Raw genomic sequence first — 15,505 nt, forward strand, 5'->3', positions numbered from 1 at the left:
ACAATTTATGATTTATTATAATTTTATGATTTTCAAACTTTTTTAAATTGTGATCAGTTTTTGTAGTCCATATGTTTGTCTTCATGCACACTTTAAATGAATTGTCATTTGTGACAGGTGCTAGTGACTATGTGTCACTTTCCTGACAGACAGAACAAAACTAAATAAGATCTTATAATTGGTTTTGCTTTTTTGAGATTAAGTGTCAGTGGTTTGTCATATTTCATGGTAGATGTAATTTTATTAATGTGTATGCGTTTGACAAACGCAGTTGGGGGCAATTACTTATCACATATTGAAATAAATGTAAAATGATTGTTTGTGTTAATGTTTCTCAGATCCTGAACATTTCTCAATAAAATTCATTTTAGTAAGTCTTGTTGGACAGACATTAAATGGGTAAAAAGCATCAGCATGTATTACATTACTTGCATACATGATGGATTTCAAAAGTAATGTGAAAACAAATTAATTTCCACAGTGACTAAATAAAAACCTAAAGATGTTCCCCTGCAGATTTTAAGTATTTTTAGAGATAGATAAAATACAGTCTTCAAAATCTTCATTTATCAAAATGCGGTATATGTAGTGGCAAGTCAGCTATGCGGATTCTTAGACAGGCTAGCTATTCAATATATGAAGATACTGTATCTGTATTGTCCTGTTTTTGCCCTTGAATGTGATTGAACTATATTATGTTTCTTTTTATTACATATTGTGTAATAAGGTCAATTCTGTGTATATATAGATTGACCCCAAAGCTACTTTGACATCTCTGAAAAATATGCTAATATTTTTAAACCTTTAAAAGTAACTTCAAGTCAAAAAGTATAAAGGAAGAGTCAAAAAGTAGGTTTAGTCACTTTGGACAAAAGTGTCTGCCAAGTATATAAATGTAGATACTGTACACACATAGTTCCTGTAAAGCTGATCTAATAAGTACTATTAATATGTGAAAAACTGGTAAAACTGTTCTCTAAAATAAATGTTCTATATTATTTTCATTACTAATTTTTTTTTACTAAATATACACTAAATTTATGTGCTACAAAAGATATGTTTTTCATAGAAATTAATCTATTAAATAAACAATTGATGTATATAAATAAATAAAAAAGTTATGTTTTTCCCTACAATTTTATGATAAATTTGAAGTTGTTTAAAAACAACTTTACATGAATAAAGTTGTTTATTCCTGTAAAACTGATCTAATAAGTACTATTCATATGTAAAAAAAACTGGTAAAATTGTTCTAAAATAAAATAAATGTTATATATTATTTTCATTACTAATTTTTTTACTAAATATACACTAAATATATGTGCTACAAAATATGTGTTTTCATAGAAATTAATCTATTAAATAAACAATTGATGTATATAAATAAATAAAAACATTATGCTTTTCCTACAATTTTATGATAAATTTGAAGTTGTTTAAAAACAACTTTACAGGAATAAAGTTGTTTATTCCTGTAAAACTGATCTAATAAGTACTATTAATATGTAAAAAACTGGTAAAATTGTTCTCAAATAAAATAAATGTTATATATTATTTTCATTACTAATTTTTTTTACTAAATATACACTAAATTAATGTGCTACAAAATATGTGTTTTCATAAAAATTAATCTATTAAATAAACAATTGATGTATATAAATAAATAAAAATGTTCCTACAATTTTATGATAAATTTGAAGTTGTTTAGCATATATTAAACTATTTAGGGTCCGTTTGACCCTAAACATTAAACGTTTTGCTGAATTTTGAACATAACAGGAGGGTTAAAAATACATTTTCATCTGAAAAGTAAGGTTCACAGTAATACATTTAGCCTCAAGAGGGCGCTTGACGACCCAAACCCCGAAATCTTCTTGCGTGCAACGTCCAAATCAAATGTTTTTTCTCACTGCAGACATTAATATATTAAACTGTATGTTTTTTTTAAATATATGTACTTCAGCGACTAAAACGTGAGATGAAAAAGATTGCTTATCTTTTTATATATACATATATAAATTATCCCTGCAATAATCACGAACGGCTATTATTGGTTTGCTCTCTACAGCGCTGAGAAAAGTATCGAGCAGCACCTGACAAAACACTCCGCGCTGCATTAGCAACTGCCTGCAGAATATAATCTGAATATTCAAACTGGGATTAAATGAAATAAAAAATAATACATTGAAATAGCTGAATTATTATTTAGACCAATCGACATTTGGAAAAATCAAATCATATTATTCTCCTGCGCTCGTGCACTAGCGCGTATGACGTCACCTCCCCTGCGCAAGTAGGCGCAGCTGAGCACACGCAGTGAAACACATACAGGGTTTATTTTATCACAGTATGCATTAAACAACTGCGGCCGGAATCCACATCACTCAGGTGAGTATAACAATTTATTTTATAAATACAAATACTAATTTCTTCGGGTGCGTTGTGTTATACAAGATAGTGAATGGAATCGTATTTGTTTTGGTGCGGCTCAGACTGAAATGCGGATGTTAGAATTAAATGCAGGATTTATTTCATTCATTTAATTAAAATATATGACATGTATAAACCACGTGCGTTCACCAGATAATATATTATAAAATATGTTTATTAATGAATAACATCACCTCCCAGGGAGAGATGTCAGCACTAAACACATCATTGTGTGTACAGCTGCTGAATGTACTGTTGAGCACTGATCATTGTTGAAAAGATAATGATCAGGCCTGTATTATCTGTACATTATTATTCTCAGCATTAATACAATAATCATACAGGCCTGATAATCTGATAATGGACATACTGTACCTCATGATAAATTACCTTCTTTAAACTAATATGATATGTCAGGTTCTATAATAAAGTGTTTTCCTATGCTTTAATTAAATGAAGAAAATGTGTGGAATTTGTCAGATATGAAGTGAAAGATGTAATATGATATGACGTATGATATAGCCTATACATATATGACGTATGCATTTAATATATGTAATGGAATATAATAATTTATACCATAGCCTAATGGTATGTTATTATTAATCTTAGGTTAGTGTAAATTCTATTTAAAAAAGTGTTAATCTTTCTTTCAGAAAACAGATAAACATGGACAAAGGAAACCAGTAAGTATACAGAGGGCATTAACATGCATGTTTACAGTAAAATGAAATGAGTTAAGTGCTTTCATAATTGTTGTGTTTTTCAGTGGTTTTTCTCATTTCGATCACTTTCTGCAAAGTCAGGAATCATTTGTGGTAAACAAATTCCAGCAGAAATACTGGAAAACCAAACAAACACTCATCAAAGTCACAGGAAAGAAAGAGGACGAACATGTTGTCGCTTCGGATGCAGATCTGGATGCTAAACTTGAGGTGAGATATTGACTTATTTTGCGAATTCTGTCTTTATCCTATTAAGTAGAAGGTGGGCTCTATATAATATATGACAAATAAAATGTTTGATATTCAAAATGCTCATTGCCAGCAGAGATAAAGTGAGCTCTGGACTAAGCCATTGGTTGCAATTCACAATCTCGCCGCTAGATGCCGCTAAAAATCTTCACAGTGGACCTTTAAACCTTACATATGCATTTAAAATAATATTTAATTTATTTAGAAAAAGTCTCTTAAAAATCGTTTGCTTCTCATATTTGTCACTCCATTAATCTCATAAGTGTATCTTTTTGAAAGTATAACTTAACTAAATCTCAAACTAACTATTGTAGCCTACAATACAGTTTTGCTCTGGGTTTGAAACATACTGCTGATTCATTTGCTAAATTCTCAGGTGTTTCATTCGGTACAAAGAACGTGCATGGAGCTCCTGAAAGTGATTGAACAATATCAAAGAAGAATTAGCTGTGAGTACATTTTCTTACTTTTATTAATATTCACGTTGATGGTAAAGACTGGTTGATCTTTAAAGAGAAGTATTGATTTTATTATTAATATGAAACATACCTCTTGTGTTTTTGATGTTTGTATAATTATAGATGCTGTTTTTAGTTTTGTCCCAGGAAGAGAATGAACTGGGTCGGTTCTTGCGTTCACAAGGCTCCCAGGACAAAAGCCGAGCTGGAAAGATCATGCAGGCTACTGGAAAAGCTCTCTGCTTCTCTTCACAGCAAAGGTCACTGCTGTATATTCAACCAAAAAAAAAAAAAAAACTATCTTCTGATAGACTGAATGATACAAATTCACAATGAAAAGTACCAGCGTCGAGCAAAATCCTGCTGGCTCCTTTTAAATTCATGATTTGTATTAAATTGGCCAACCAATAAATATTTTACTACTTTATGTATTTTTGGGGATGCACCAATGCTCATGCCCAATCTCATGGCAACTTGTACATATTTTATGAGGTACCTAATTTGCCTACATTCGTACATTTTTGTACGTTTCGCTTTTTGCCCCTGTAATGTTAGTGTTCAACTGGGGTGGTCCCAAACCTCCTATAAGCATTAAAATACTACATGAATTTAAATTCTCATGCTATGCTGCCACAAAGCAATACTGTCCACTATTTGTCCCAATTTTGCAATAAACTTATCCAAAAGGGGACCCTCCATAATCTATGACATAAATCAAACAATGATCATAATTGTATGTTTTTGTATGATCGTACAAATTCATACGAATTAGCCAACATTTAAAATACGTACAAAATCTCGTGAGATCTGGCTGGATGAACTGAAAATGGGAAAAATTGCTTTTATCTGCTGCAGATCCACACATCCCTCATATTTATTGAAACTTTATTTTTATATTAATATAATTTAACATTCATGTTTCTAAAATGACTTATGTTTTTGACTGCAGACTGGCGTTACGCTGCCCGTTGGGTCGTCTTTATCAGGAGGTGGAAACCTTTCGTTACCGGGCAATCTCTGACACGTGGCTGACGGTGAACCGAATGGAGCAGTCACGGACAGAGTACAGGGCAGCTCTGCTCTGGATGAAGGACGTTTCTCAGGAGCTGGACCCTGACACGCATAAACAGATGGAAAAATTTCGCAAGGTCAGTCTTAAAGGACCACGCCGACTTTTTGGAACTTTAGCTTATTCGCGGTATCTCCCAGAGTTAGATAAGTCCATACATACCCTTTCCATCTCTGTGCGTGCCGTAACTCTGTCTGACCCACCCACTGCTAGCCTAGCTTAGCACAAAGACTGGAAGTAAATGGCTTCAGCTAGCATACTGCTCTTAATAGGTGACAAAACAACGCCAACATTTTCCTATTTATATGTGGTGATTTGTATAGTCACATTGTGTACAAATAACAAGGTGATATGAAACATAGCTGTCTTTAAACCGTATACATACTGGGAACTATATTTTAAGAAGGCGAAGAACTGCTACTTAGGCAGAGTGATTTGCTTGCAGCACCCGTGAAGCCTCATGGTGAGGAGCAGAGAGTTTGCGCTATAATCACTTCCCCCAAGTGGCAGTGCTTCGCCTTCTGAGAATGTAGTTCCCGGTATGTATACTGGCGTATTGGTGTAATTTTGTCGCTTATTTTGAGCGGTGTGCTGGCTGGAGCCATTTACTTACAGTCTTTGTGCCAAGCTAGGCTAGCGGTGGGTGCGTCAGACAGAATTACGGCACGTACAGAGATGAAAAAGGTATGTTTGGAGTTATCTAACTCTGGGACTTATCTAACACTTTTTGGCTGAATAAGCTAAAGTCCCAAAAAGCTTTGACCAGCAGAGGCGCAACTGCCTACTCAGGGGTCTTCAACTACTTTTCTTTGGGGGCCAGATTTTAAAATTGTAATTTACCTTTTATATATTTTTTTACTTTTACCATGTGTTTGTGTGTGCACACGTGTGCGTTGTTTTTGTTACTTTTGTTATGGTATATTAAAAAAAACATGCATTTTCAAAAAAGATGCACACTTCTTGTATGCAGTTCCCTTTTTATTACTGAAAACTCATATTTTCTTTTTTAATATTTAATAACAATTGCAGTTTAACATGTAAGAGTCAAATGTTAATAGTTATGAACAACTATGAACATTAAACATTTAGTAAGGAATAATTGACGACGGGCCATTGAATTATAAGAAAATAATGCACACCCAAGGTGCAATGCATTACACCGTGGTGGGTGTGCATTATTTTCAAATAATTCAAAAGACCGCAGTCAATTATTCTTCTTATACCACGGTTACCACAAACATTGCTCTGGTGCCTAATTTTAAGAAATTTGAGAAGTTAAGTTAATCTATGTATGCATTTTAATTTTGGATTGATGCAGATTCTTTGTTTATTGTATACCTCATTAATATCTACATACCAGAATAAAAAGTGCTTAATAGCATATTGTATATAAGGGACATTGAAGTCAGTGCATTCTTGGAAAATCTTTACATTAGCAGATCAGCAGACTATGGCCCGGTACCTGAATGTTAATGTTAAATCATTAATTTCTGGTTGCTTTTGATGGGCAGTTTCTTATGCTGTTTTCTTTCTTCTTAGGTTCAAACTCAGGTGCGTCTCAATAAGACAAGTTTTGACAAACTTAAGAATGATGTGTGTCAGAAGGTTGATCTGCTCGGAGCCAGTCGCTGCAATCTGCTCTCACACGTCCTGACAACCTATCAGGTACATGCGGTGGTTTTGGCATTTATATGTCATAGTGCACTTCATATTTGTGTTGCTTCCTCTATACCTCAGTATTGAAACTGTATACACAGTATAAAAATATATAGCTATAATGCATTAAACTGCAGTATCATATGGCAAAAATATATTTTCAAATAAAATTTTAAATATATATATAATACCGTATATGTACTAAAAAATATTTTGAAATATGTTTACAAAAAGTTATTCTTTTACCAGTACATTTTTTGGCCATTTTAAAAATAAATATTTTTCAAGAATTTATATTCACTTCGCATTGGAAGTAAAACTTTGTATGTTACAAACATGTAAACATAACATGTTTGAAAAGATAAAATGAAATATATTTTGAATATACTTATAATTTTATATTATTTATTTTATACTTTACATTTTATACAAACTTTGATATATTTTTTGTCATATGGGTTGTAAAATTAGAATTGTGTTTGTTACCCCTGAAATACATTTTGAATTATATGTATATTTAAATAAAAAAATATATTTAATTAAGCTTTACTTTCTACAAAATGTTTTTAGCATATATTTAAAAATATTTTTGGCCAAAGAAATGTATATTTTTTGCACTACGGGATAATTTAGAAGGGATTTTTTTAAGTTTTGATAAATAATAATTGCATAAAAACATACTTGCTTAATAATAATAAATACTGATACCATTCAAGCCATTAATTTGTTATTTTTATTTAAATTGATTAGTTTTGTATAAATATCTGTCTTTTTGCATGTACAGACAACACTTTTACATTTTTGGGAGAAAACATCTCACACCATGGCTGCCATTCACGAGAGCTTCAAAGGCTGTCAATCACAGGACATTTCAACGACCGGGGTGAGACAAATGAAACCAAACATGAAAAGTTCATGAAGACAAACTCTGAATGTTGTTTTGACTGAAAGTTTAAAAAATGTTTAAATCTTTAAAAGGTTATATAAGCCATAGAGACAGACAAACAAACAGGTCATGAGTATTTGTACAATGGAAGTTTTTACATTATGTTGTTTAGCTTTGCTACCTTTACCCACCAAACCTAAAAAAAGTGCAGTTATCCTAAAATATGCTAAAATAAAAACAAAATACCCTAAAATAAAAATGTTTTTTTTTTAGTCAGACTATCTCTTTATATAAATGAAAAAACAATCTTATAAACTAAAGTGTGTAATTTGTGTCACCACTATAATAGCAAAAACTAAAAAACATTTCTTAGTTCATATCTTTCATTGAACTGACAAACAGTCAGGCCATTTGGGCCACACTAAGTGCAGAAATAAGACATTTAACTTAATTTACAACAAATCAGCTCATCTGTTGCTGTCTGATGCTCCAGGGCTCAGATCAAAGCGCGAAGAAAAAGATGAAGAAGAAAATGAATGCGAAGACAGAAGAGGAGAAGACGCCGCAGAACACAGAAGAGATGTAGGAGCTCCTCAGTTCATATTTCATTCAGTCCTGTCAATCAAAGCCCTTATTATTTATTGATTTCTCATGTATTTCAGGCTTATTTCAATTGAAGAAGAAAATCACAACAGGAACGCCACACCAACAGGTAAATCTTTCATTTATTATTGGTCAACCATGCATTGTTTAATGGCCAAACTGCCCAATATAAGATACCTTTAACATAAATACTTAAGATAAATTTCTAATGTATTTATATAGTTCTTTTTACAATGTTGCATTGTTTCAAACTAGATTTACCCTGGTAAAAAATAAGTTATACTTAATTGTATTAAAAACATACTTAAAGGTGCATTGTGTGACTCTAAGGAGGATCTTTTGACAGAAATGCAATATAAATAAATAGCTATAAAAACAGTGGTGTATAAAAACCTTACAAAATGAACTTTATTATTTCGATTACCTTAGAATGAGACGTTTTTATCTACATACACAGCGGGTCTCTTATATGGAAGTCGGCATTTTTCCTCGCCATGTTTCTATAGTAGCCATAAATGGACAAACTGCTCTTTTTGTCAGTACTTTGTCTCAGACGATGACATGTTTGTCCTGTGGCGGCTATTGTAGCTTCTCTATGCGTTACAAAAGGGAGGGGGGACTGAGCAGCTGGTTGCAAATCTCAATCTCACCACTAGATGCTGCTAAAAAACCAACAAAAAGTGGACCTTTAAATTCTAGCAAGTAATTTTTTTAGTGCATTGCTATTTTTGTGTTAAATAATGGTGTAAAGTGTGCACTAAATATACTAATTAAAAGTATAGTCTAAGTCTACATCAGTTGTACATTAGTGCATTTGAAGAAAGTATAAACACCAGTAATCTTTTATAGATTTTTTGTGTTTTGAAAAAAGGATGTCTCAAAAGTATATGTTCTTAGGATGAAAGTATTAAATATGAAACTACTAAAGACTATTTTTTAGTACAGGGTTAGTATGTGAAATTAGTACATTTACCAACTGTACTGAAATAAAGTGTTTTTAGTGCACTTTTTCTTCACCTGGGTAATTTTTATTGTCCTCCTCATAAAATAAACACTGAACTTATTCCCCGCAAGCAATTTTTTGAAAAGTTGCCTGCCAGCATTTTTTTGTGATTTTCTCAGAAAAGTTTCAGAAAATTCCATCCAGGAAAATTTTCTTCTAAAAATATAAACATACAAATATATTAAATGAAAGAACAGATCATCTGATTTCAAACAAACAATAAACAAACAAACAAACAAAACGGGAAAAAATGTGTCATCCTATCTATATATTTTTTCTCTGTTATAAACTTAAAAAGTTGAAATAATTGCATTTTTGTGAAGGACTTTTGTTAGAGATCAGATTCAGAACGATTATCAAAACATACACAGAGTTAAAATGAGTAAATAATTTTTTTATCATTTTTTTTATAAATTAGGTAAGTGTTATTGCAGATTAACATAAAAATTCATCAGGAACAATTTTTTCATACAAATGTTTTCTCTTAATTGGCGGCGGGGAAAGAGTTAATCAGTAAAACTGTTTGGTCCCATTACTCCCATAGTACATTTAATTACTATATGTGACCCTAGACCACAAAAACAGTCATAAGTCGCACAGGAATATTTGTAGCAATAGACAAAAATATTATATGGGAATTATCGATTTTTTTATGCCAAAAATATTAAGTAATATTTTGTAATTTTTGTACCATAAATATATACAAAATGGGAAACACTTAACAATAAGGGTCATTAACATTAGTACACTACATTAGTTAACATGAGCTAATAATGAACTGTTAACAAAATCTTGTTAATGCACTGTGAATGAACATGAACATACAATGAACAGATTAACAAAGATTAATAAATACTGTAACAAATGTATTGCTCATAGTTTGTTCATGTTAGTTAATACATTAACTAATGTTAACTAATGAACCTTATTTTAAAGTGTTACCACAAAATGTATTTATCATAAGTATACAGATTAACATAAAAACTCATAAGAGAACACGATTTTTATAGGGCTGTCAAAAAATTAATTGCAATTAATCGCATACAAAAAAAAATTTCATAATTTATGTGTGTGCACTGTGTGTAATTATTTGATATCTATTAATGTTTCTATTTAAGAAACATTTACATGTATATTTATATATATTTTCATATATTTTATATTATAAATATAAATAAAAAAATACCAAAATGAATTTTTTCTTAAATTCATACATGTATGTGTGTATTTAAATATACATAATATATACACACAGTACAAACACACACACACACACACACACATATATTATGCAAACACAAACTTTTATTTTGTATGTGATTAATCGCGATTAATCTTTTGACAGCCCTAGTTTTTATGCAAATTTTTTTTCTTAATTGAGGAGATAACTCGTCATTGGCGGGGAAAGAGTTAATATACACTTTCTATATTATATCCAGAATGTTAAAACAGGAATTGTGCTTTATAATCTGTTGTCGGCAATAAAGGTAGCTGTCAAAAAGGTCCTAATATATACCACACATGTATAGATATGTGGGTGATTCTCACGAAACCATTGAAACACCATGACACTAATGATTTTAGCTTTAAAATGTGTAATATAGTAACATTAAAAAGCATCAGAATTAACACAATACTGTGTTCTACCTTGCACAATGTGTGATTTCAACATAAGAATTTATAATTGTAAATTTTATCTCATTTTCTGCTGAAATTCTCATTACCGCAATGTGTCCGGCTGTGTTTGAACATGCGTTATGTTGTAATTTAATCAAATTAACACAAAAATATTAAGAAAAAAAAGAACTGGATGTTTTGCTAGACTACTTTAGATGACAGAAAAAATATTTACTGAATATTCATGTATAATAATAATGAAGAAAAATTAGGAAAATGATGTGTCCATGCCTGATGTTCTCATCCTCCGCAACACTTTTTGAGAACAGTTTAAGCACACATACAGAATTTTAATAAAGTTTGATTTTGAGTGACCAAACACATGGACCAGTTACTTCAAGATGGCTACCAGGTAAGATCATTTTTTTACAGTTAATTTGAAATATTGTCTTGTCAGAATGCTTACACGACTTTTTGATTATCATTACCGCAACAGATGCTTATTAAATGTTAATTTAAGTAATAGAAGCATAATACTTTGATTTTAAATGCATGTGCAGAATCTCCAAATTATGCTCTTTCAGGTTTGTCATGACATTTTGAAAATATGTCAGTGTTGATGTTTTCTGACTGTTGCGGTAATGAGATTTTTTAGGACTAATTTTTTAAATTATGTTACAAAAAGTGTTAAATGATAAGTAAAAGTTTTTAAATTAATGTTACTCCAGACTTTGTTTTTTAATGTCTGGTGGGAAAAAAGTAAATTTAAGCAATTTTTACATTTTAATGCTTGACATTTTTAAAACCAAGTTTTCGTGAGAATCACCCATGTATGCATTTGGTACCAGTATGTACCTTTGAGGTACTTACAAAGGTGTACTTTTTGAAAGTGTACTGCCCCAGTTACAAATTTTGAAACTTTTTTCTGCAAGTGTAGAACTATTATTTTGGCCAACCATCCATCAACCAATGTCAAAATGTTTAACTGTCTATAAATAATAGATGGTAAAATCTTATTTGAAAATATGAATGTTTTGGAAAATCTTTATATGTTTATGCCACTTTACCAAACGGTTTCATTCTCAAATATTACATGCATTAGTAACTGACTGATTATTTTTAATTTACTGTGTGTACAGAAGGTGATGCGTGTTTGTCCACGAGTCAGGAGAAAGATGGGTTAAGTCTGTTGAATGAGATTCTGGGCAGCAGTTCTCTGGATGATGGAGGTTTCTCACAGGAATGGCAGGAGGTGTTTGGTAAAGATGAGCAGGTCGGCAGTAACAGAACAGAGATCCAGCCGGAGGAAGAGTCGGCTTTCTTTCTGCCTTCCAAACTACTCGACCAGAACATGAATGATCTACAGTCCACAGTCTCAGGTGAGCAACATCTCTACATCAGTCTAACCTCCTGCACTAAACTATCGATATAATGCCATAATATTGCACAGAGGAAACTGATTATTATGCATTATTATGAATATCTTTCTTTTGTATTCCAGGTTGGGTCATTTCACCGAATACTTCTGAAAACACATCTGTAGCAAACCAAATCTCTTCCAGATCTACAGCAACAGATAAAAGAAAATAAGCTACTGATTAATGAATCTTAGGTGCATAATTTAGTAGACAATTAAAAAGTGAGTTAGATCAAACATTCACACCCTTAACAACATTCCTAGATTGTTTTTGAATGTTATAAATCAGTCAAATGAAAATCCTTTTTTTATATAGAATGAATATATAAGCCTAATGTCACGAGAATTCGTGCCTATTTTACGAGTTAATTTGAAGTGAATCTTACAATCACATATGATTATCATAAAAAATAATAACGAAACCCCACCCCTAACCCATCACAGAGGCAAAAGCAAATTGCACAAAAATGTACAAATCTGGTCGTATATGAAATAAGTAAGGCTGTCAAAAGATTAATTGTGATTAATTGCAATTAATCGCAAAGTTTGTGTGCATAATTTATGTGCATACTGTGTTTAATTATGGTTATAAATAAATACACATATACATGTATAAATGTACACATTTTTATTTATATATACAAGACATAAGATCTTTCTTCTCCTTACATCCAAAAACACAGTTCTTCTTTCGTGCCATTATTGAGTTTTGAAATGAAACAAAGCTGAGTCACGTGATAAGATGTTTGCAAGTTCTAGCGCCTCCCGCTAATTGACGGGTGGGCGGGGTTTTCCGGGGGGAAGTGCCCATAAAAAGAAGTGATACGTATAGAAACCCCTGAAACGTCAGCTGGACCTGTAATTGAAAAATCTTCCGAAACTTGTACAAACCCTGGCGAAGTGCATTCGCCACAGAAATACTCTGTAACACGCCCAATTTCTTTTTTGACACTTTGCCTACATTTAGCATCAGGAAACAACGCCATAACTGTGTCAATAAGTCAGAATGCTTGAAATACCACATAATACTTTAAATACATACATGAATGTGTGTGTATTTATATATACATAATAATTAAACACAGCCCACGGTCATATATTAGGCAAAAATGCACTTTTATTTTGTATGCGATTAATCGCGATTAATCTTTTGACAGCCCTAGAAATACTGAAAAATAATCAACACTCATGGAACATTTTGTATTAATCAGAATACAGCATTTAACAGACCAAAGGTATAATACAAATGAATCACCTCGTAAAACGATGAGATTGCATTGAATATATATTTGTATGCTATTTTAATTACAGATAAAAACTCGAAAGATCTCTCGGCTTGGTTCAACCTGTTTGCTGATCTTGATCCGCTGTCAAATCCAGATGCGATTGGTCAAACAGATGAGGAACGTGAACTGCTTAATGCGTAATCATACAGATACACTACATTTTACATGTGTAAAAGGCCCAGAAATGTCTGTATTAGGCGGATTTCAGAAATGGTGTTTTATATCATAGTAGTTAATTTTAATTATCTTGTCAAAAAATATTTGCTGCCAAAGGAAACCAATAATATTCATTTTCTTTTGAATGTCCTCTTCCGTTACTGGTATTATCAAGGCGGTTCGGTTTGCCATACATTTCTCTGTATTACAATTTTTAAACATAGTAATGATGTTTTAACCGCATTCACAACGACAGTATGTTAATGTGTTGGTTTTCGTATACTATATACTGTATAACATGCATGATATTTTTATTATTTTTTATTTTAAATGTTCAATATTGATCAGGTGCGAAAGAAAGAAGCGAAAAATATTTTTGCAAATGTGATAAGTAGGTATTTTATGTAAAGTCTGCATTTGATCGACTAAAACTAATGCTGCATTTCAAAAGCCTTAAATATGATAGGAGTTTAGGCTATATTTATTTTGATTTAATAAAAGTCAAACATAAATCTTATGGAAACATCCAAAGCTTGAAAGCCTAAATTATTGATAGTGTAATTATTAGTGTTTATTATTAGTCAAGGTGCTGTATAGTTTTTATACAGAAGACAACAGTGACACTTTTTCTGTATCCTTTCTTTTTCTCCATAATGATGAATACTGAGAGTTATGAATTGTAGCAAATTAATCATTACAATATTTAATTCAATGTTTTTGAACATTTGTTAAACTGTAACAGTAGTACAGGATGTTTGAATGAACCCCAATAAGCATTGCAAATGATATAAATCATAGCTGACGGTACACTAAAACTTTTTACATGAATGCACTTCATCCAGAACAATTTACATTAAAATTACGTTTCTTAGGAATCGAACCCCCTATAATATAAAAGTCATTAAAATATATGATATTTGAATATATGTGAAGTTTATCCCAAAAGATTTAAATATACAAATAGTGTTTGAGAGTGTGAGAAGACTTGACACGTCATCGCATTGCATCATGGGAATTTCCTTTCTGTAGTAACAGTTAAAATTCTTTTTATGCGTTTTTAAAACATTATTGTTTTAACAATGAAGTTGAAATCGCATACACTGCAAAAAATTATTTTCAAGAAAAAAAATTCTTAGTATTTTTGTCTTGTTTTCGGTAAAAAATTTTTTTAAAAATCTTAAATCAAGATGCTTTTTCTTAATGAGCAAAACGACCCAATAAAATTAGTCTAGTTTTTAGACCAAAAATCTCAAATTTAAGTGAATTTGTGCATTAAACAAGCAAAAAATCTGCCAATGGGGTAAGCAATATTTCTTGAATTTTTATTGAATTTAGTGTTTAAGAAAAATGTTCAAGATTTTTTGCTTAACCCATTGGCAGATTTATTTGCTTGTTTAATGCACAAAATCGCTTACATTTGATATTTATTGTCTAAAAACTAGACTTATTTTCTTGGATCGTTTTGCTCATCAAGAAAAAGCATCTTAATTTAAGAATTTTTTTATATTTTAACTGAAAACAAGACAAAAATACTAAGTTTTTTTCTTGAAAATCATTTTTTTGCAGTGTATCATCTTCACTGCAAAAAAATTACTTTCTTACTTTTGTCTTGTTTTCAGTATATATATATATTTATATATATATATTTTTTGTCTGAAAAACTAGACTTATTTTCATAGGTCATTTTGCCCATCAAGAAAATGCATCTTAATTTAAGAATTTTTTGATATTTTTACTGAAAACAAGACAAAAATACTAAGAAAATGTTTTCTTGAAAGTAATTTTTTGCAGTGTATATGTCGGATAAACACTCCTAAGAAATAAAGACACTAAATTATGCCATATAGGAGAACCGTTTTTGGCTGAACCTTTATCATCCAAAGAACCTTTGTGTTTTACAAAAGACTATAAAAAGTTAAGAAAGAAATGGTTAAGAAGTTTTGCCTGAAC

The 15,505-nt window shown here is 31.1% G+C and overlaps 1 protein-coding gene across 3 annotated transcripts; it reads left to right on the forward strand.

Moving 5' to 3' along the window:
• Positions 1-2,182: 2,182 nt before the first annotated feature.
• On the forward strand, positions 2,183-13,701 carry ica1 (islet cell autoantigen 1). Of its 3 annotated transcripts, none has more exons than XM_073872530.1 (13): positions 2,183-2,388; positions 3,087-3,116; positions 3,233-3,365; positions 3,781-3,853; positions 3,999-4,122; positions 4,812-5,010; positions 6,471-6,596; positions 7,372-7,470; positions 7,967-8,055; positions 8,136-8,185; positions 11,836-12,075; positions 12,198-12,268; positions 13,421-13,701. In XM_073872530.1, the coding sequence occupies exons 2-13, from the start codon at positions 3,100-3,102 to the stop codon at positions 13,538-13,540; spliced, it is 1,341 nt and encodes a 446-aa protein (XP_073728631.1). In that variant the 5' UTR covers positions 2,183-2,388; positions 3,087-3,099; the 3' UTR covers positions 13,541-13,701. The 3 variants fall into 3 exon arrangements, with proteins under 3 accessions (XP_073728631.1, XP_073728630.1, XP_073728632.1); XM_073872529.1 differs by having other exon boundaries at positions 2,199-2,388; positions 3,200-3,365; XM_073872531.1 differs by lacking the exons at positions 2,183-2,388; positions 3,087-3,116 and having other exon boundaries at positions 3,326-3,365; positions 3,986-4,122.
• The last annotated feature ends 1,804 nt before the right edge of the window (positions 13,702-15,505 follow it).

This window comes from Misgurnus anguillicaudatus, chromosome 10 (genome assembly GCF_027580225.2).
Source record: "Misgurnus anguillicaudatus chromosome 10, ASM2758022v2, whole genome shotgun sequence".
Taxonomy (NCBI): Eukaryota; Metazoa; Chordata; class Actinopteri; order Cypriniformes; family Cobitidae; genus Misgurnus; species Misgurnus anguillicaudatus.

Coding starts and splice junctions, on each gene's coding strand:
- ica1 (XM_073872529.1), top strand. Junction 4,123..4,811: donor TGCTTCTCTTCACAGCAAAG/GTCACTGCTGTA, acceptor TTTTGACTGCAG/ACTGGCGTTACGCTGCCCGT. Junction 7,471..7,966: donor AGGACATTTCAACGACCGGG/GTGAGACAAATG, acceptor CTGATGCTCCAG/GGCTCAGATCAAAGCGCGAA.